This window comes from Pteronotus mesoamericanus, unplaced genomic scaffold (assembly GCF_021234165.1).
Source record: "Pteronotus mesoamericanus isolate MK-2021 breed Mesoamerican mustached bat unplaced genomic scaffold, CSHL_Meso_final contig_20, whole genome shotgun sequence".
Classification (NCBI taxonomy): domain Eukaryota; kingdom Metazoa; phylum Chordata; class Mammalia; order Chiroptera; family Mormoopidae; genus Pteronotus; species Pteronotus mesoamericanus.
The window spans coordinates 23,593,934-23,616,809 of NW_026555085.1; the positions used below are offsets into that span (position 1 = coordinate 23,593,934).

The 22,876-nt window shown below is 35.5% G+C and overlaps 1 protein-coding gene across 1 annotated transcript in view; it reads right to left on the reverse strand.

Moving 5' to 3' along the window:
- The window catches only part of BMP5 (bone morphogenetic protein 5), a 109,505-nt gene extending 95,809 nt beyond the window's left edge, over nt 1-13,696 (reverse strand). Inside the window, exon 1 of the mRNA XM_054569503.1 lies at nt 13,207-13,696. Within this exon, the coding sequence (XP_054425478.1) occupies nt 13,207-13,696 (490 nt within the window). The remainder of the gene's footprint in view (nt 1-13,206) is intronic.
- Nucleotides 13,697-22,876: the final 9,180 nt, after the last annotated feature.

The following is a 22,876-nucleotide window of genomic DNA, read 5'->3' on the forward strand; positions in this document are numbered from 1 at the left end:
GAAGGTGAATGTGGTACTCAGAATCTCCTACAATCACATCAAAATTACAATTAAACTACAGAACAACCATTCAGAACTTCCTGAAACCTAGCTGAACAAAAGTCTTATAACTAAGAATATACAGAAGAAGCCATGCTAAAACTTGTAGGAGAGGTGAAGAAGTGAAAGGGGCCAGTCTCACACCCACAGGGATACCTCTGCTGTGGAGATCTCCCCAGAGGAGCCATGGGTCCTAACCCCACATCAGAACCCCCAGCCCAGGGTTCCAGTGACAGGAAGAGAAGTCCCTATAACTTTTGGCTGTGAAAATCAGCAAAAATTGTGGCTGAGTGAGATGGAGGGCCTCTAGAGTTCCAGGGTTGCCTGGGCCCTCATTCTGATTTACCCAGACACACTACCTCTGAGCTCCAGTGCTGGAGGAGCAGCTTGAAAGGTGCCAGGGGCATATGAAAAGGAACCGAAATGCCTAGTTTCAAAATGAAGGCTGTAGCTGCAGGTTTCTCTAAGGAGTGACAGCAGAGAACATTGTTCCTTTGCTGAGCCCTCCCCCTGGGTGCAGTCTGGCATCATATATGTATCTCCATCAACCTGGCTAACACTGTTAGTCCCACCCTGATGATTCCTTGAGACCATACCTCACCCAGCTTGGGGACCCACCCAAGGCTTTCCCATAAAAATGGACTCTCTTGGCTCACACTTCGGATTTTCCAATTATCTCTCCAACAAGCAGCAATCTGGCCTCTTCATACCTTATACCCCTTGATAAGTGGCCCCAGGCCTGGTACTAGCAACAGCTAGGTTTAGTTTGCAGCTTCGTCTCTCCTGGGCACTTCTAAGCCACCAGCCATCTGCAGATCACTCTCTATATAGCTCATGCCAGGTGGCCCTGAGCAGAGCACAGCCAGAGCTGACCTCGGCCTATACTTCCCAGGAGGTTTCAGAGCCAGTGTACCTGGTGGATAGCTTCAGACCACATCAAAACACCACTCAACCACCTCTACAAACAACATGCTCAAGGGGTGAATGGTACGCACCAAAGTCCCACTGAAGGGATTCCTGCTCTGGAGTCAACCCCTGAACAGCAGTTCCTCTGCTGTAGTTACAGCTGATTCTCCCAGCGTATTGGCCCAGGGGGCAAGGTATCAGTCCCTCCCAGTGACATGCCAATAGCAATCAAGACTCTACAACAATAGGAGTGTGCACACAGCCCACACAGAGGATGCACCATGAGCAACCAGCTCAAGTGATGGGAAGCAATGCCACTGGGCCTTAGAGTATACCTACTACATAAGTCCACTCTACCAAGACTGGGAGACATAGCAGCTCCACAAAACACATAGAAACAAGCACAGGGAAGCAGCCAACAGGAGGAAATAAAGAAATTGTTCCCAAATGAAAGAACAGGAGAAATATTCAGAAAAAGAACAAAATTAAATGGTTGCAAGCATACTACCAGATACAGAGTTCAAAAAATAGTCATAAGGATTCTCAAGGTATAACATAGTGAGAACTTTCAACAGCATAAAAAAACCATGGAACCATAAAAAATCAGAAATGAAGATACAATAACTGTAATAAAGAATACATTATGGGGAATCAACAGTACAGTTGATAAAGCAGAGGATCATATCAGCAATTTGGAAGAGTGGAAAGTAGAAAATACCTAATTATAAGAGCAAAATAATTTTGAAAAATGAAGATAGTTTAAGCGGCCTTTGGGACAACAATAAGCAAACCAGCATGGTTTAATGCCATGCTTAATGGGAGTACCAGAAAGAGAAAAGAGAGAGCAAGGGACTGATAACTTATTTGAAAAAAATGACAGAAAATTTTCTAAACCTGGTGAAGGAAACAGACATACAAGTCCAGAAAGGACAGATTCTAAACAAGATAAATTCAAAGAGACCCACATCAAGAAACATCATATTTAAAATGCTAAAGATTAAAGACAAAGTGAGGATCTTAAAACTGGCAAGATAAAAGCAGTTAGTTACCCACAAGGGAGCTCCCGTAAGAGTGTCAACTGATTTCTCAACAGAAACTCTGTAGGCCAGAAGAGACTGGCACAAAATATTAAAAGTGATAAAAAGCAAAGATCTACACACAATATTAATCTACAAGACAAGGCTATCATTTAGCACTGAAGGACAGAAAAAGAGCTTCCCAGCTAAGAAAACGCTGAGGAGTTCATCACCACCAAACCAATATTACAAGAAATGTTAAGGGAACTTCTTTCAGAAGAAGAAAATCAAAAATATGTAATAAAATGGCAATAACTACATACTATCAATAGTTACTTTACATGTAAATTGTTTAAATGCTTCAATCAAAGAATATAGGGTTGTCGAAGAGATAAGAAAACAAGACCCATACATGTGCTACCTGCAAGAGACTCACTTCAGATCAAAGAGACACACAGGCTGGAAGAAAAGGGATGGAAAAAGATATTTCATGAAAACAGAAACAAACAAAAAAAGCTGGGATGACAATACTTATACCAGACAAAATAGACTTTAAAACAAAGGCTGTATGTAACAAGAGGCACAGAACGGCCCAACAACTCCACTTCTGGGTATTCATTTAAAGAAATAACAAAACATTAACTGAAAATATATAAGTATATATCTCCATGTTTACTGCATCATTATTTAGGCAAGATATGGAAGCAACCTAAGTGTCCATCAACAGATGAATGGATAAAGAAGGAGCAGTGCATATTTACAATGGAATATGATTCAGCCATAAAAAATGAACTATTGGGCGGGAGAAGAGGAAGGGAAGGGGCAAGTCAAGGAACATATAGCAAGGACTCATGGACAAAACCAAAGTGGGGAAGGACTGAGGGAGCGAGAGGGGGGAGGGGGCAGGGGAAAGTGATGGGGGGAAGGTAGAGACAAAAGTATTTGGAAAAATAAATTAATTAATATTAAAAAAGAAAGACCATAAAAGTCCTTGAGGAGAACATTGGCAGGAAACTCTCAGATATCCCACGCAGCAACTTTTTCACTGATATGTCTCCTAAAGCAAGGGACATAAAGGAAAGAATAAACAAGTGGGACCTCATCAAAATAAGAAGCTTCTGCACGGCTAAAGAAAACATCAGCAAAATGAAAAGGGAGCCAACCCTATGGGAAAATATATTCGCTAATGATACATCAGATAGAGATCTGATCTCCAAGATATAGAAAGAACTCACTCGACTCCACTCCAAGAAAACAAACAATCCAATCAAAAAATGGGCAAAGGACCTGGGCAGATGCTTTTCTAAGGAGGAGATACAGAGGGCCCAGAGGCATTTGAAAGGATGCTCTGCATCACTAGCCATCAGAGAAATGCAGATCAAAACCACCATGAGGTATCACCTCACACCGGTCAGAATGGCCATCATAAACAGATCCACAAACAACAGGTGCTGGCGAGGCTGTGGAGAAAAGGGAACCCTAGTCCACTGTTGGTGGGAATGCAGACTGGTGCAGCCACTGTGGAAAGCAGTGTGGAATTTCCTCAAAAAGCTGAAAATGGAACTGCCTTTTGATCCAGTGATTCCCCTGCTGGGACTATACCCTAAGAACACCAAAACGCCAATACAAAAGAACCTATGCACCCCAATGTTCATAGCAGCACAATTGACAATAGCCAAGTGTTGGAAGCAACCTAAATGCCCATCAGTAGATGATTGGATCAAAAAATTATGGTACATATACACAATGGAATACTACGCAGCAGAAAGAAAAAAAGAACTACTAAACTTCGCGACAGCATGGATGGAACTCGAGAGCATTATGCTAAGTGAAATAAGCCAGGGGGTGAAAGACAAATACCATAGGATCTCACCTATAATCAGAACCTAACCAACAATACAAAGATGCAAGGAAAATAAGACCAGCAACACTGAAAGGAAAAGAAATCAACAGAGACAAGAGAGAAGGGGGGGGGGGCAGGGAAAGGGAAGGAAAGGGGAAAGTCAAGGAACATATAGCAAGGACTCATGGACAAAACCAAAGGGGAAGAGCTGAGGGAGGGAAGAAGGGAGGGGGCAAGGGAAAGTGGTGGGGGGGAGGCAGAGACAAATGTATTTGAAAAAATAAATTAAAATAAAATTTAAAAAAACGAAGAAAAAATGAACTATTGCCATTTGCAAAAACACGGATGGACATAAAGGGTATTATGCTAAGTGAAATAAGACTGACAAAGACAAATACCAGATGATTTCACTTATATGTAGAATCTAAAACAAACAAACAAACAGTACAGAAACAGACTCACGGATACAGAGAATAATTTGCCAGGTGCCAGATGGGAGGAGGGTAGGGGATGGGAGAAAAAGGTGAAGTCATTAAAAGTACAAATCAGTAGTTACAAAATAGTCATGAGGATACAGCACCAGGGATATGGTTAATAATATCATAATAATTATGTATGATGTCAGATGGGTACTAGATTTATTGGGGTAATTACCTGTATTTCATAAGTTATATAAATGTCTTATCACTATGTTGTACACCTTAAACTAATCTAATTTTGTATGTCACCCGTAATTTGAAAATGAAAAGCAAAAAAATGTTTTCTACTAAAAAAATTAACCATAAAGGTTATTTAATGACCTTCACTTCTTCCTCACTAAGCAAGTTTTAGGGGCCTGTATCAAGGTTATTTGCAGAAAAGCCCAGACAGTTTCCAAGTTTAATGATCTTTTCTTCTGCCTTTGATAATTATAGAAGGAAAATCAGTTCAAAATTACCATCCTTAGTGACTTTGAAAGAGAACACGGACTATACTGGGAAGGAGCTGTTCTATTCAATGCTGTCTATGATTAAAAGGCATGGGTAAGGGTCTGGCCTCCAGGCTTGGTGGCTGATTATTTATGAGAGCTAAATAGCAGACATACCTGCTCCTCCATCAAATTCTGCCTCTGTACATCACACCAGATGTACAACTCTGCCAGAGGAGAGGAAAAGTAGCAAGAATAAAGATCATAATCTCAATTTACCTCATCGTAACATTATTTCTGCTTGCGACATTAACTTTGGAGAATATCATATGATTCCACTCAATTCCAAAACCTTTAAAAGATAGTCATGGGTCATCTCAGGAAGAATGATACCAGATTGAGAATGAACAGGTCTAAAGATTAAAGAAAATATATTGCTCTTTGTATTTGCTCTACATATTTGCATACACTCTAGTAATTTCCATACTGAGTTTTTTGATTGGCAATTGCAGTCTACTGTTTGTATTGTAATCTGAGAGTGCTACTTTTCCCTGGGTTTTTGTTTTTGTTTTAAAGTTCAGTTTGATCTAAAATAGTTTTAACATATCCCATGAAATTACTGATCCACATACAATGCAATTTAACATGTTTTTTTTTCACGTGCCATGTTCATTTTTGTCACTTTCTTTCAACAACTCATGAATTAACTCTCACATTAACTTATGATTATCTCTGGAATTTTGTAAATGAATCAGAACAAAAGTTAACATATGAGTAACTTATACTGAAATTGAAATGATTCTAGAACACTCATTGACTACATAGCAAATATTTATTTATGTATTTGTGCCAAATATCTTCAGTTTGCGTATCAAGATCCACTCTCCAATAGGAAACATGACAAAAAAGTATGGTCTAGGTATTTATACCTCAATCTCCCTCCCTGCTGAGTGTCAGGGGTTGGCTAAATGGCATCTCTCTCAGAAAGACCACGTTCCTGCCAAGCTACCTTCCTCAGAAAACACTCCTCTGAGTTTTATGCCCTGTGCCCAGGAGTAGTGAAGGAAGTCTTCCCTTCTGTCCAGGTGCTGCATTATCCTGTTTTGTTTAAAAAGAAAAAAAAAAAAAAAAAAAAAACGCCCTGCCCGCAGCATTTTAAAATTACATTAGTTAAAACTTCCACAAATGATTCATTTTACTTATGCTGTCTCTTTCCTTCTAGGACCCTAATACACCACTGGGGATTAAAAAGGATGAACAGGTCATCGTTCCTGCCCTCATAACATGTAATTGAACTTCAGGACTAGCTTCACCAGCATGTGACCTATGCAGTTACACAGAGCCCTGCACTCAAAGCTCCCATGCTTGGTCTACTGCTCTGCTGCCATCACCTCAGAAATATTGATAATTTTTCAGCAAGGAGTCCCCCATTTTCATTTTGCATTGGGCTTCACAAATTATTTAGCTACTCCTGCAAATATGGTACAGATGTTGGAAACAAATGCAACTCCACTAACAATAACAGCCCTTTACTGAGGTCTCGCTCTGTTCCAAATACTGTTGTTAAAAATGGGTGCATATTAACTCACTGAATCGTTTCAACACTCAAGGTAGAAGGTGCTATTATTACTGGCACTTTTTAGGTAAGGAACCAGAGGCACAGAGAAAATTTAGGTAACTTGTCAGAGGTCACACTGCTAGAAATTATAGAATAAGGGATTCCAATTCAGCCATTCTGGCTTCTATGCTACTCTGTTTTTGTGATGGAAGCACAGAAAGGAAAGCCATTACATCTACCTGAGCAGTATTATGGCATGGACTTAAGATTCTGAAAATATTCTGTGTCTCCAATATTGAAAGGCTAATAACAGTCACATTAAGAACAGAGAATCTGTGCCAAACAAATAATATTGAATTTCTCATATCATGATCAACATAAGAATAGCTAAAGGCATTTATAAATGTTAACAAACCTTTTGATTTTGACATGTCACATAATCTTAAAATCTAAATGAGGTTTATATCTGTTAATCATAACTTTTTAAAACTATTTTTCTTTATTCCTAAAAACTCTAGGAAAGTTGTCCAACAACAGGAACAGAAAAAAAACATTATTTGCTTCCAGGGAGAAGGTAAATAAACACTATATCTAAGAGATAATCTAACTAGATTTATTCACTTTTAAAATACACAGTTGTTTCTTCTAAAGCAAGCACAAATAACTCCATTGTTTAGGAAAAGAAAAATGAAAGAACACATCATTGTAAAGACAGAGATCTTCATTGTCTTAGACATCATAAAATAACACATACCCTAGTTTAATATTTATACCAAGCTATTCAATATTATATAAGGTCTTGGCTTCTGAGTTTTATGTAATATTTATGTAATTCACCGCTTGCAAGTACAGGATATGCATTGTCTCTAGTAATGAAGGTTTGTTGTTTTCTTTCCTTCCTAAACCACCGACAATCCTTCTTACTAATCGACAAATGATTTTTTTTCTCATTTTAATATTGTACACTTTAATATTCTACAGTTCAATTGATTGTGTTTCTATCTTTGTAGATTATGATTTACCACAACCATTTAGACAAGACATAAAAAGGGTCACCATGTGGTTACGCCAATTCTTGTAAACATCTCTAAAAAGGCAGGTGAATACTCCCACTAGTATTTTTATCTCGCTGTCATAACGTTAAGATCCGTAACTGAATCTTAAATATCCAAATCTGACATCAAAATCCAAACGAATCACTTTTCCCAACAAATAAATGAGCCAGTTGTCAGAGCTGACTTGTGTTTTTTAAAGAATATCTTGGCCAAGGGTATTATTTTAAGAGATGAGCAAATGGGGAAACCCCACAGCTGAGCCAATAAAATATGAACTTAAGGTGCAAAGAAGCACTCATAAACATTGCTTAGAACAAGGGATTCATTGTTTCAAGCCGACCCTTCCAGTGGCTCCTCTGATCTCAGCCCTTCTCTGTGAGTCAGGAAAGCCTCTTCCTTTAACCTGTGGTTTTTTCAAGCTGAGCTACTACATTATTTATGACTGTACATGTGAGTAGCCCATCTGTGTGCTCCCTGTACACAGACACTGAGAGCCCCCCTTTCTTTTCCCCACTTCGGTATTTTAGTGGGGAAGGATGAAAAGGTTTCCCCCTGGAGCTGATGTTGCCGGGATGTTGAATTAGCTGCTGTGTCAGTGTGAGGTAGACTGAGGATTTCCCAACCCACCCTCCACCTGCACACCCAAAGACCGGCCTCTAATGACTCATTCTGTTCATTTTCTTTCTTTAAAGGCCTTTTAAAAAAATATTCTATTTATTTCTCCACCTCATTCTCATTGGGCCATACCTGTTACTCTTGATCTCTTTGTCCTCTCTCATCATCTCCTCTCAACTTAAGAAAAGGAAATGTCTTCACAGAAGTGACACAAATATTAAATAAAAATAATATAAGCAAAAGTGTTTTTATAATCTAAAAGAAAATCCGATTTTGGATTAGAGTTTTTGTTTTGTGATTTTTGTTCAATGTTTTATTTTTCCCTTTTCTTTTTACTTTCCCTTAAGGTTCCTCTTTTCAATTTTAATGTATGTTATAAAATAGTAAAGGCAAAAACAATTAAATTCTGTCAGTGGGAGCATCAGGGAGAGGTGAGGAGGCAAAGAAGAATGGGAGGGTACCGGCAACAATTGCAAGGGATGGCAACCGCCAGAGCAGTCCTGGTGCCCTGGGGAGCTTTTCTCCCCATGGGTGGAGGCTGTAATTGGCACATCATAACCTTTTCCTCCTCAACTAAAGAGAAAAAAGGACACTGTACCTAAATGATCCCGCTGGAACTAATTGATTTTCAGCTAATCTAAGCCTCCGGCTATGAAGAAACCAGGACCAAAGGCAGACCCCAGGAAGGGTGAGGGCAGTAAGAAAAAGGGTGCCAGAGAGCCGGAGGCAGGGGAGACCACAGAACTAAAGAGGAAAGGCCAAAAAAGGGAGAGAGGGGCAAAGGGAAAGGAGAGAGGGAGGCAGATATTTTAGAAAATGGAAGAATGACAGGGTAGAAATCGGAGGTGGTGGGTGAGGCAGTCCCCAGCCTTCCTAGAGGGTGTTATCAGACCTTCCTATTTCCAGCTCTTAACTTACTAAACTTTTAAAATTGGCTATTTGTAAGTGACCATTAAAGCTTTCAAAATAACTTTTACTTAAATGATAATGATAAGTATCTCTGCAGCCATGCCCATCATTGAGCAAGAAAATAGCTTTGCAGGGAAAGAAGGACCCCTTTGGTCACATTTATGAATGCAAAGGGTTGCTGAAGAAGAGAGAAAAAGCTCTCCATCCACAGCAACATCTCTTTTCAGAAGTTAAGAGTTTTACTCCCCTAACCAATGTCACCACAATAAATTCAATAAAAAAGTTAAGAGTTTTCAAGAATGATATTTTTGCCCAATATTAGCATTTGTGATTCCAGACATAATCCACGAATAGGTACAATAATGGATTTAGATCATCTTTCCTCTCATCTCATTTCTCCTCCCTTAAAAAAAAAAAATCTTGCATGTGTTTATGGGTATGTTTATGTTACATGAGTGTTAATAACCCTGTTGGAGAGATTACATAGATAGGCATCTTTAGGTAGATCTGTATATAAATTCCCCTCCACTGAGCACTTGAATCAGCCAAAAACAACTATAAATATCAATGATGTCTTTCGAATCTTTCAGTCAAGTACATAAGATTTTTTTTTTCTTCTAGTACCAGAAGAGTTTAATGATTTGAGGAAGTAAGATGAGAAGGGTCTAATTTAAAGTTCTGAAAGCAGTTTTTTCTATTTCATATCTTAGCATGCTAAATAATATATAAATATATATATAAAATTAATAAATTTAAATACTATATTTATATATTTTTCTGTTTGAGAGTTAATATATATTCTTGAAATATAATCTAAGAAGTATTTCAGCAAGTCAAAAATCATTAATTAACCCAAAGCTCTTCATTATCAGAAAATTATATGTAGGCTAAGTATAATGTGAACATAAATTTCCTGTATTTACTGTTTTTTTTGTAATTCCTCTAAACCATTTTGTCATTTTAATTATACTTTCAACAAGTAATCAAATATTGGTTTCTAACCAAAAGATCTTAGACATGCACTACATGTTTATGTTTATATAAACAGGAGATATGCTTAAGTTTTGGAAGCAAATTACCTAGTTATTCATTTTATATGCATAGGTATATAGAACTCAATATTTTTTTAAAAAGATGGCTAAAAAAGAACAAATTTTTTATAAATATTCTTGTTTCTAACAAAATATTGTATCATTAACTAAGACAAAATCCCACTGATACTCAATAGTTTTCAGGACAAATCAAAGAATTCAACCTGTAAAAGCTAGATTCTCTGAAAGTGACGAAAGTTGGTCTAAGAATAATGGAGTAGAAAGTTTCTCTTCACACAATTATAATTAGTATTTGTTTCTTCAAAATAAATCACAAAAAAAATTAAAGATCAAAATAAAGTGTTTAGTTTTCACAGTTGTTTTTATTGACCCTAACACAATTTATTTACACTTTATTTTTTTATTTAGTGAATCCTAAACTGTTTTTCACTTATAGACAAAACAATTATCCTCATGTGAAATTTAAAAAAATAGATATTTTGTTAAATAGAATTCAGAGTTAAATAAAATTAAGTTTGATTGCTCTTGAGCAAAGCTTACACTGGAAAAAATATCTTTCTGAATGACAAGTATTATAGAAAATCTATTATTTGACTTGAAATGACACATGCATGCATTAATAAAAAGGGTGTCACTAGGTCCCTTTTATATCATTTATCTTCTTATGGGAAATGTCAACAGATACTTTCCACATATTTAAATATCCAGGTGACTTCCTCAATACAAATTCCTTGCCCATTGCTAATTTGATCATTTGCCCTTAGTCCCCATCATATGCATATCTTTTAAGATACTAAAAAATAAAATAAATTTCTCTTGAGTTTTATGAGAACATGAAAAGGTTGCAGATAATATTTGCTATTGAATGTTACATAAGCACACTCAAAATTCTTAGTGCAGTTAATGATGATATTACAGTGTTACCTTTTGTAAGTATGCTTTGACCTATTTTACTATGGAAGAAATACAGAGAAACTTTTTACTAAGTAATTATAGGTTGCAAGTGTTGGATATATTAGAAGGCATTGTCTGAGGATAATAAAACAAAATTGTGGTTCACTCCTCCTTAGAGACTACTAGAGAAACTCAGTATCAGAATCAATTTATCAGTAAGGTAATGTGAAATATTTAGGTTGGAGCATTAAATTTAAAACACCAACATGGTTTATTATTGAGGTTAAATCATTACATAGCAGTTCAAGCATAATAAAAATAAATTTAAAAAATTTTCTGAAGTTTATATTCAATTGTTTCTCTAGAGAAAAATGAATAATTATATTTCATGATATAGTTAATGAACTAACTTGTCATTTTAAGCCAAACAATATAACAAAAATTTCATTGATTTTAAAAATATACTCATTCTTAAATAATAAAATTGGTTCCAGAAGTCACTGAATAAAACCCTTTATTATTGTTTTTGGTTTTCTTATTCCGTGTACATTCATAGAAAGTAATGGCATACAGGTTTAAAAATTATACTTAATTCCTTTCTAAAAAACAAATACACTTCTTTCTTAAATGATCAAAATATTCAAATATAATAAAATATATTAGAACAGATTCATGAATGAGCTATTGTGTTTTAAAGTATATAATAAAATACATTTTCCTATGGCAGATTTTATGTCCTGAACTGATTTTTTCAGTGATTTATTCTGCAAATATGTAAATCATGCTAGACTGAAATATTTGTTAAAATTATTGAAATTTATTTAAATAATTTAATATACTTTAGAAATTGATACAAAGTAAAAATATAAGCCACATTTGCATGCTACTTATTGGAGGAAAAACAATCAAACTAATTTAGAATTAAGCTATATTTTAATGGCTTAAAAGTTCCAAATGAAACCTGTTAATTACATGTTGAAAAAAAGGTGTCCAGGACACCTAATTAGGGCAACCAGTGATGACTTATTAAAACTTAATAATGAGAGCTTTGTCTCTAGTAACATGAAATATGTGATTTATTATGCACCTTATCCTTCATGCTAGGACTGCTGAGAGCAAATGAGCAGAGCACATTAAGCAACATATATTATAAAAGCATCATGTGTTATTAGGAGTTGCTGCTATCTGACTTTTCAAAGAATATTTTTGAGATATGTGAGGAAGTTTTTAATTAAGTATATAATCAAATGTCAATTTTAAGTCAAAGCAGATTGCATTTTTAAAACAAAGTTTTAGAAGTTCTTTTATTAAAAAGTCAGTTCTTTCAAGTTGATTAAATTTGTTGATAACATTTTAGTCTTCAAAAATAAATATATTCTATATTATTATTTTGAATGTCTGAAAATAGCAAATTTTCACCTGCATCATCTATTAAAACATTTAAAGAAAATTATAGCACTTGTAAAATTTTAAATTGGAAAACTCTTTAATATCAATGCAAGATGAAACATAAGGCATTAATTTACTATTTGATATTGCCAATCCTTAAAAACTGCCATGAAAGTATTAGCAATGAGTAAAACATAATTGTAAAAATTACCCTATAATAATATTATTAATTAAAGAATTTCAATTAATTTTTATCTCAAATAAAAAGAAATTTTGTATAGGTAAAGACATCATAGCATGATTTACAGTTCTCTTGCTTCTGAAAAAAATCACATAGATATGGTATATTTTAATCACTTAAATTAGGAAATGTCAGATTGAAACTTCATTTCTAAAATATTTTTTCAGAGAATTTCAGAATCTCTCCCTAAAGCTATTTGATAATCATCTTTTACAATATTACTTGATCTTCATTAATTTCATGTCAGTATTTCTGCAGTAGTCACCTCCCCTGAGTGAGGGCTTTTAAGTAGCCTATAAATATATACTTATATGTTTCCTAAGTTACTAACGAAAAAATAGTTCAGAATGTCACTTTTACTTTTCCATCTATAAATGCTTTTCGAAAATATTTTTATTATTATTTGTGCCCCTAGCATAGCTATCCTCGTAAATTCTCCTTTTTTTAAAGACTATTGCCTGTCCATTCATACATTTATACATTAAGCAAGGTTAATATTTTAACAAGATCTGAAAAGACCCAAATCCACCCCAACTATAAATGCTTAAGTTTAGCTTTTGATATTAAATATAAATATATACATATTTATATTTCTATATGATTTTGTTGCCTAAGGCAAAAATCTTACATTGCCTCAATGAAAGAAAGGAAACAGAAGCTGGAGAGGGGAGTTATAGAAAATGACTTTATATAAACATGACCACCTAGCAGGCAGCTACTTTACCATTAGAAAAACTTCCACTTTGTAATAACACAGATTAACAAATAAACGAACAACATACCTAAGTTGACAAAGCTCATGACCATGTCAGCATCATTCAGAAAGTTGGTGTCCTGTAGGCTGGCGAGAGGAGGGCTCTGGGTGGTCAGGGGAGTCGTTCGAGATGACTGTATGCGACGAGGATACCCATTGGGAGAGGCTGGGTATCCCTTTCTTGCTCCTCTGGTCTCTCCTGCCAGGGATGCCCTCACTGAGTATTCTGACTCTTCAGGATTTTCTTCACTGGCCATAGCATTGTATAGGTCCAGCATAAAGAGAGGTGCAGAGGAAGCTTGTTTTCCAGGTGAAAATGGTCTGGGTCTGTGAGGCAAACCCAAGATAGAGAGAATTTCCCTCTGTATTTCCCGTCTTTCATGGTTCCGTAGTCTTCTATAAATAAAACTGGAGTGAACATGATTGTCTCCCAAACCTCCTTTTGCATAACCCAGTAGAACCCAGCAGCTCCAGAGAAAGCCCACAATACCCCTAAATAAAAATACAGTCAGAGGCATTTTTGTCCAGAAGCAAAGTTGATGTTTTTAGTCCTTCTTGTCCTCTTTAAAAAAAAAAAAAAAAAAAACACTAAGTTCTTAGGAGGTACAATTTCCCAGTAGCAGAAAAAACAAATTTACCTATTCTTCATGACAGTGACATTTCTGAACACAACATCCTCACTGATTTTTCCTGTCCTATTTGAAGTATTTTGGAAAATGTCAAGAGTAGTTATTTCTAAGAAAGCTGAAACTCAAATTTCCAATTATCCACAGTTGTTAAGAATTTTTGCTGCATTGATGTAGCAGAAGATGGTTAATATTATTTGATCAGATGACCTAGGCATTCCTATATGAATTTATGATAATCAAGCCTTTGGTATTTGAATTAATGAAAGTTGATCTTCTGATAAGCTGTAGTTCCCAGAGTTATCTTCACTTGCTCTTGAGTTCTTCTCAACCCTGAAGCTCTTTCCAAGACAAATCCTGATTTCTGAATCACAGATCTATGCTGATCTGCACCTTGGTGTTGGAATATATATTTGTCCGGCAGCTTGGTGATAACTTTAACATCTTTTGTGTCGTCTTAGTGTAAAATACGACTCAAGGTTGTACTATTCAAGTAAATGTGTTTCCCTGTATTTACTTGAAAACCTTCCTGTAAGTCCATTCAATCCCTTTCTCCTTCTTACTGTTAATTCCACCTCCAACAGGCACAAATATACCAGCCCTCTTCAAGGGAGATCTAAAGAGTAATGTAAGCACAACCCTGCTGGGAAAGAAGAGGCTTCTCATTGTAATTTGAAACTGGTAAAGCAAAAAGAACTTAACCCTTTTGCTACCAGAAAAGCCTCCATTTTCGCAATTTTATAGCCACACATCTAACACAGAACAGTGATGAATGGGGCATATAAATTCTACAGGGGGAAAAAGCCAATTTTCAAGCAGCAGATTGAAAATTTTGCAACTAATTTTATATAGTACTCTTTTAGATCTTTCTTTTAATAGTACATATTTAATACACTTCTATATTAAGTCTCAGGTTGTGGCTAAATTAACATGATATGTCTCAGTTCTATATTTGAGTTTACTTCTGGCTTTTATAAGTTATTAAAGTTTACTTCTTAAAAAAAGAGGAGGAGTTGTAAATTGAGATTAATTTGGTGTTTTATAATTACAGCCAGATCTTTTTAAAATAAAATACAGTAGAAAATTAATCACCAGTAATTATATTTTAGGTATCAAAGCAGTGGTTATAATAATTTAATAATGGTAATTAGAAAGCCTAGGTTTAATGGTCTTTAAATATCAAAAATTTAAGCAGAAAGTATATTCATGTTTCTCTTATTAAGTCAGTACAGTTGAAATACAAACACCCTAAGATGTAGTGTCATAATTCTTAACTTTCAAGTCCTTTTAGTTGAAATGCAAACAGACTTAAAAATTAAGTAGTACTTCTCATTAATTTTACTTAGTACTTTGATTTGTTTTAACCCATGTGAATAGACACAAGTCAAATATTCTTCATCACTACATACAGATTGAAATTTGCCTTTTTAAATTTGATGGGTATAATGGGGAAAGTGCACACCTTTTTAAAATGCCATACTTAATCCGAGGAAATGAGCAAAGTATGTGTTTATCCTTAATGTTTAATGCCTTTAAAATTTGGAAGTCTACAATGTTTTTGTGCAGCTATAATTCTCCTTACAAGCTCTTGCTTAACCTTAGGGCTCACAGTGCTTTCATTGTCTGGAACAGTACTCTGATACCAGTGTAGATTTATCAAGTAAATTCTAGAACGATTATGAAATTTTAATGTTTTTCCTTTACTCTGCCTTGAAGCACCCGGTTTCTTGTTTAATATCTTTTAAAATATTTCCTGTGTGTGCCTAAATCAAAGCCATATTTCTCACAAATCTTCAGTTTATTGGTAAAAGCAAGATACTGAAAAGGCTTGCAGAATCTTATTGTACACGTCATTTTTTCTTACACAAACTAACTGCACTAAAACTTGATGGTGCCGTTTAATATTTGCCTCACTGAAAACTCTTTATTAATAGCCATGTAGGATGCCATAGTAGTAGAGCCAAATAGTGACACAAACAGAGCACCTTTATAAAATTGATATCACGTGAATAGCAGGACATTTTGGAAGGGAAGAAATATCATTTCAAGAAGAAATGGTTTAAACCATTAAAATTCTTGAAATTGCTTCTTTCATATCCAAACCAAATGAAGAATTTTTTTTGGTCATTTGTGCAAATTCAAATCAAGCACTTTGAGACAAAAAGTTTCTCCTCTGCACTTATAAAACACATCCCAGATAAAATACACAACGTTTTTCCTCTACACTTTAAAATAACTTATCAAGGTTATAAATTTACTCATGTCTCTAGAACACAGCACAGAGCTACAAGTAAAAACTGGCCACACTAGAGTAAGGATCCACTCTTAGCATCCTTCATGTGGGCTGCTTGTTTCCTTAAGATACCAGTGAAAAATAAAAATGAGTCTAGGTGTCACAAGTCTCAAAAACTCCCAAAGCATGATGTATAATATCAACCAGTAGAACTGTAATTTAATTGCTTAACCAGGCACATAGCCTACCTCTATATTGGAAATCAGTCATTAATGTTAATAATCTTGGTCAGAATTTTTAGTATACACCCACCCCCACTACCTTCCCTTCCAATTCAGACTAGATTTGGCAAACATTCATTTTTCAAGAAGATCAACATGTGCAATGAGGAAGAAAAAATAAAGAAGATACAAACTGCCAGGAATAAAGAGTAAATGCTTACCACCAAACGAAATGTCAGATTCATTTTCAATTATAAGTATTTTACCACATCATTTGGATTTGCAGGTAGATTTGTACCAAAGTACATGAGAGCAAATTGCAACTGAGTGGTATAAACATTCCAAATTTCAGAGCATGTACTTAAAAGGTGGAGAAGTCATTGAACATACTGAATAAATATATGCTGAGAAAGAAGGCGAGACAGGAGAAACATCCAGGCCAATACAAGAATTATTTCTAAGGAGAAGTACATTTCAAGAAGAGTACATTTCAAAAAATATTCTTCATAAAAACTCAACTCACAAAAAGTAACTACTTTACTCGGGTCCGTACTAACATACGTGACATTTTGGAGGGGAACAAAGACAACTGGATGCATGTAGAAATATTTCTCCACTGCCATTTTCTTCTGTTCATTTTTGCCTTTTCCTCCCTAAAATTTTACACACTAGCCCATGTATATGTAAACCGACTATGTTCGATAGACTGACTTTATTTATTTCCCAGCCTTTCAAGGCTACAAAAGTTTCTTTTGAAACTTGCTCAACAAAAATTTGCAGCATTTGTAAATCTGTTTTGTTCTGGAAGGGTTTTCCTATTTCATTTCTAGGTTTTGTTTTCCATTGTTATGTTGGTTTCTCCATGAAACAAAATTTCTACTAAAAAGATATGACTGCAGTGAAAGACAGATGTCCAATATAAATGGTGTCTGCATTCCTACATCATCTCTCAAGCTTGGAAAACAATCCAAAATCATTTGAATATGATCATAAAATTCTTAGGCAAAAGCTATCTGAGATTGTGTTGGAGGGAGTAAGGGAAAAGTGTGGGAAGGAGACCACTTAGGTTGAAGAGGCTGGCAGTAAAGGGAAAAGTCAGAGAAGACATCCCCGTCCAGAATCTTTTGGGTGAGTACACGCACAAGTGCAGAACAGAGCAGCATCTGTGATATTAAATTGCCTTCAGTTAACTCTTTTTTTTTTTTCTTGAGCCAGAAACATAGCATATATAAACAGAGAATGTGGTGTGCATAGTAGTGATCCAAAGGAAAACAGAGTGGTGCTATAACACCACCGTCTGACTTAAATTTGCTTGCTGTAACCTGAAAGGGATTGTAACCATGGGCAGTCTACACTTTTTGTCTATCTAATTAATAACTTGTTAGGGAAAACTTAGACATGAATAACAAAATACAGTTAACAAAACTGTTTTGAAATGTTTGGTATTATGTTTAATGGATGATGACTTTGTAGAATATTTTTAAGGGAACAGTGGATTTTTCAATATGTTTTGTATTATTATATGTTCCTAAGATTGTTTTATATTGTGTTAAAAGACTGAGTATCCTAAGGGATACTGAGTTACTTAAGGGATAATAAACCAACTTTTAATCATTAAAAATCAAACACTGTTAACAAAATACCAGTCTAAGGATTATATCTGAAAAAATAGACTCCAATTAACTGACCTTTGAACATTTGGTCAGTGAAATTATTACAGCAGATGTTTTATCCATCATCCAAATTGACAATATTTTAAGTAGGTTGACCATTAAGTCATTATGTAGTTAAACCATAATTTAAAAAATCCTCATTTGTAGAGCAGATTATAATGTAAAATATTGTTCATGCCCTGGCTGGGTGACTCAGTTGGTTGCAGCATCATCCCATACAATAAAAGGTCACAGGTTTGATCCATAGTCTGGGTATGCAGGAGAGGCAACCAATTAATGTCTCGCTCTCGTTCTCCCCCTTCCTCCCTCCCTCCCTCCCCCTCCCTCTCCCTCTCTCTTCCTTTCTCTCTAAAATCAGTAAGCATATTCTCAGGTGAAGATTTTTTAAAAACTCATTCAAAACAATTTAGCACCTGGAGATATTTATTCATTTAACAAATATTTCTTGAATGCCTGCTATGTAACTACTATGTTTATATGCTTTAGATAACAACAAAAGTTCAAACAAGGCTCTTGACCTTAACAGAGTTTATAATCACATGATATTATCCTTTCACTTGATTTAAGGGCATCAAATGATTTAAATGTGGTTATAATTAAGATTTCTACTTTTTTCCTGAGAGATTAACTATAATGCAAACTGCATAGAAGTAGGCGGTGAGTTTATTTTGTTCATCAGTTTCAAACAGTACGTATTAGCAGCTCAATTAAAATTTGTGGAACAACTAATTTTCTTAACAAACATGAATGATAGTCCAGAGATTTGTTTTAAGGTCAGTACTCCCTGAAAGCACAGCTATAAAGATTCTTTAGGCACACTACACTAGTTGACAAATTGCTATATCTCTCATTATGCTGGCTCACCCTACCTACTTTTCATAAGGGAACTTGGCTATTGAATGCCTAATCCCACAGTTATGAACAGAAGTGCTAACTTTACTCAATGCTAGGTAATTATAATGCTCTAGAAGGAAAAGCATTGTGTAGTGAATCATGTTAGCACTTGCAAAATACCTTGGTCCATCATTACAGAGAGAACTGATTAGGTGATTGCCTATTGAATTAAAGTGGCCCTTGACCCAAAGGAGCAACTTCTGCTCTTATCAATTAATATCTCATTTCCTCAGATTGTAATGACTTACTTGTTTTGTTTATGATTTTGGTGCTGTTTTTATGGCCCACATAACAATGCGAGAAGCCCTAAAAGTGACAATTTTTGTTTAACAAACATTACCAATTAACACTACACCTGCTAAGGTTCAAGCAGGTATATAGTAGCCTCCCTTTCTCCACAGCGTTATGTGCCAAGACCCCCAGTGGATGCCTGAAACCCTGATAGTTCCGAACCCTATACGAGGTCTGTCCAGGAAAAGTCCAGCCATTGTTAATATAATGAGAATGGTTTATACAACATCCAAGTAACCTGGAGAGTGGACTGGAATGAGCATGCTTGAACAAAAATGACTTCACTGTAGTAGTCAGTGGGGTCAGTAGATGCAGTTGAGTGAGCAGGTGTACTATGTGGCTGTCACATTCAAAATGTTCGAGTGAGGAGAAGGATGAATCTGCATTAAATCTTGCATTAAGCTTGAACATTCCTCTGTGGAAACTATTTGGATGATTCAGAAGGCCGAAACTATGGGCAACTGCTGATTGGCAGCTTCAGCATGGCAATGTGCCTGCTGTGCATCCCATCTCAGGTAGAGTATTATGATGAACCATCAAATCACCCAGGTGACTCAGCCCCTCTATAAACCAGATTTGGTGCCCTGAGACTTAATGGCTTTTCCAAAAACTAAAATCACCTTTGAAAGGGAAGAGATCTCTGACCATCAGTGAGATTCAGGAAAATACGAGGGGACAGCTGATGGTGATGGGGAGAACTGTGTGAGGTCCTAAGGCACCTACTCTGAACGGGACTAAGGCATCGCTGTACTATGTACAATGTTTCTTGTATCTTGTATCTTCTTCAATAAATATCTTTAGTTTTCATATTACATGACTAGATACTTTCTGGAGAGACCTTGTATACTATGTTTTTTCCTATACATACATATTTGTGGTAAAGCTTAATTTATAAATGAGGCACAGTAACATGATTAATAAGAAGATAGAACAATCATAAAAGTATACTATGATAAAGGTTATGTGAAGGTGGTCCCTCTCAGAATATCTTGTACTGTAATCACCTTTTCACTTAAGGAAGCCCTTTCAGCTTCTCTTTGGCATACAAGTATCCGAAATGCCATCACCACTACTTTGTGCTTTGGGGACGTGATTAAGAAAAATAAGGGGTACTGGAACCCAGGCACAGCAGAGCCATATCAGCCAATCAGATAATGGAGACAGTTCCTACGTCACTAAAGGCAGGTAGTATATACAGTGTGGATATACTGGACAAAGGGATAATACATGTCCCAGGAAGGATGGTACAGAAAAACATGAGATTTCATTACGCCAATCAGAATTGTGTGCAATTTAAAACTTATGAATTGCATATTTCTGGAATTTTCCACTTTTCAGCCATGGCTGACTGCATGTACTGAAAATGCAGAAAGTGAAACCACGGATAAGGGAGGTCTACTGTACACGGAGTTGAGATGCACAGTAGGCCCAGGGATGAGGTGAGGTCTGACAGTGCCTAGGGTGTGGGAAAAGGTACTTGATAAGACAAGTAGGAGAGTAGCAAAAACTCTTTAAATACACACTTTTCATACTTTACACTTTTGCACAGAGACGACTCTACAAGTTATCTTACCAGTAAGCACATTGACAAATTAAAAATCTGTAGGAATGAAATAGTTCAATGAAAGGTTTATCCCAAATTCCGCCGAACAACAAGTTAATCCTCAGTAGAAAATAAAATCTATACACCATACTAATCATGATATGTTCATAATGAGACAATTTGAAGGAAATTTAAAAATTACCTAATGCAAAATTGCTTCAATGGCCTATGTGATATTATCTTTAATTTTTTAATTAAATAGTTCTACTTTTCCATATCATCTCTTCTCCCCAGGAAACAAACAATATTTCAAAGAATCAGTATCAAAGCTTTAGGATAAATTTAGAGGCTAACAAATTAGCCCCAACTATGTCACAAAAATTGTCTATCAGCAACAGAAGGAAAATGTGTGCACATGTTACCGAAGGCCCGTTCATACCCTACAACATGAGATGGGTGATGTGACTCTGTTTCCTAGAACATAATACACTGGGGAAATATAACTGACAATGAAGACGATGGGCAATAATTATTAATAATACTCAAGCTGTAAGCATATAATATTGCACTAACACAAAGGTGCTCAAACCAGGTTGCACATTACAATCACAAATGGGGAAAAGGGGCAACATTAAAGAAATATTAATGACTGGACCACATCGAAGATCAATGAAGTCATAACTCTTAAGAAGGAGACCAAGCATCTGTATTTTTAAATACTGATTAATATGTCACCAAAGTTGAGAGCCCCTAACAAATATTCTTGACAACATCTAAACCATTACACATATAATAAGAGAATGTTTCAGTATCATAATAGAGTTTCCAAATTACAAGACCTTTGATTTTTTCCGTATTGCTGCTAAGATTCCATGATAAGCAATAAATTGTTATTTAAACAAATGCACAATGCTTGCATCCGGAAGATCTTTTGCACCCATTTATATACTAAATACAGCTTATTCAGTACCTACTGTAGCAATATATAAAGCAGATACATAGCCCCTACTCTTACCAAATGTAGAGGTCTGTTTTTTCTACAACAATCCTTAGATAATAATATTTGAGTGCAGACCTTAAAATGTAGTATTTTAATAACTAAAATGCTATTGTATCAAGAATAAATAAGAATACATTACTCAAAATGGCATCTGTTTATCATACACTACCCTTTGCTCTCCTTTGTAGTTGTTTCTTGCATTATAATATAATGTGAATTACAAGGCCTGTTCCGTTATACAACTCTCTAAAATTCAATGTGAAAATAGTCATCTAAACTGGCATAACAGGTTCCCTTCATGCCTATACTAGATGTGTGCAGTTCTGAAAATTTCCTGCCTTCCTGGGTTTTAGACGTGTGTGAGTGTGTGTGAGTGTGTATGTGCACGCACGCATTCCTCGGGTGTGCATGTGCTTCGGGAGCTCTCTCTTACACTGGGTCTCCTTTCCATCTTCTTTTCCCTGTTACTTTCTATATTTAAAAACCTATTGATTTTCTTTCCTTAAACCTTGCATTCTCTTGATATCTCCTGTTCCTCCATTTTACAATAAACCCTTTATCTAGCTGTCTCCATTTTTAAAAGCCTTATCCCCCTAGTTTTCTTATCTAGGACTCGCTTTCAAGTGTGTAACTGTTTTCTTTATCTCTCACCTTTCACCACCTCTCTCTTCCTGCAGGGTAATCCTACCCTTCTCCCTCCTAATCTCTAGTTTTTTCTTCTTTCTTCTAGAAGTGTTGTATTTTCTATAACTGCATGTTCATTAGCAAGGCAGTGATAACATCAAGTTGCAGTATAATAATATTCTCCCCATCTGATAAATGCATTTTACTATGAAGTTGCTTCTGTAGAAAGGAGTGCAAATTTTGGAGCCTATCAACCCAATACTAGATCAGTGTTTTCAGAAGGAGATATACATTCTTTTGAAACATTCACAACTTTTAATAACAACAAAAATAACAGCACAAATACAAGGAAATACTCTAAATAGCTACTGAAATTAAATTCTGATGACAATCCACACCTAGCATAATGACTTATTCCTAATACTTTTATATTCTGACATCAAACACTTCCCTTATGAGGAAGTCCTTTTTGAATATGCACTACCATTGAATACTGTCTTCTAAAACGCTCCTTAAGAATTATCCTAAAAAATTACCTAGATATAATGTCTATTAATTGTATGTTACCTTCCAATCATTTTTTAAAAATAAAG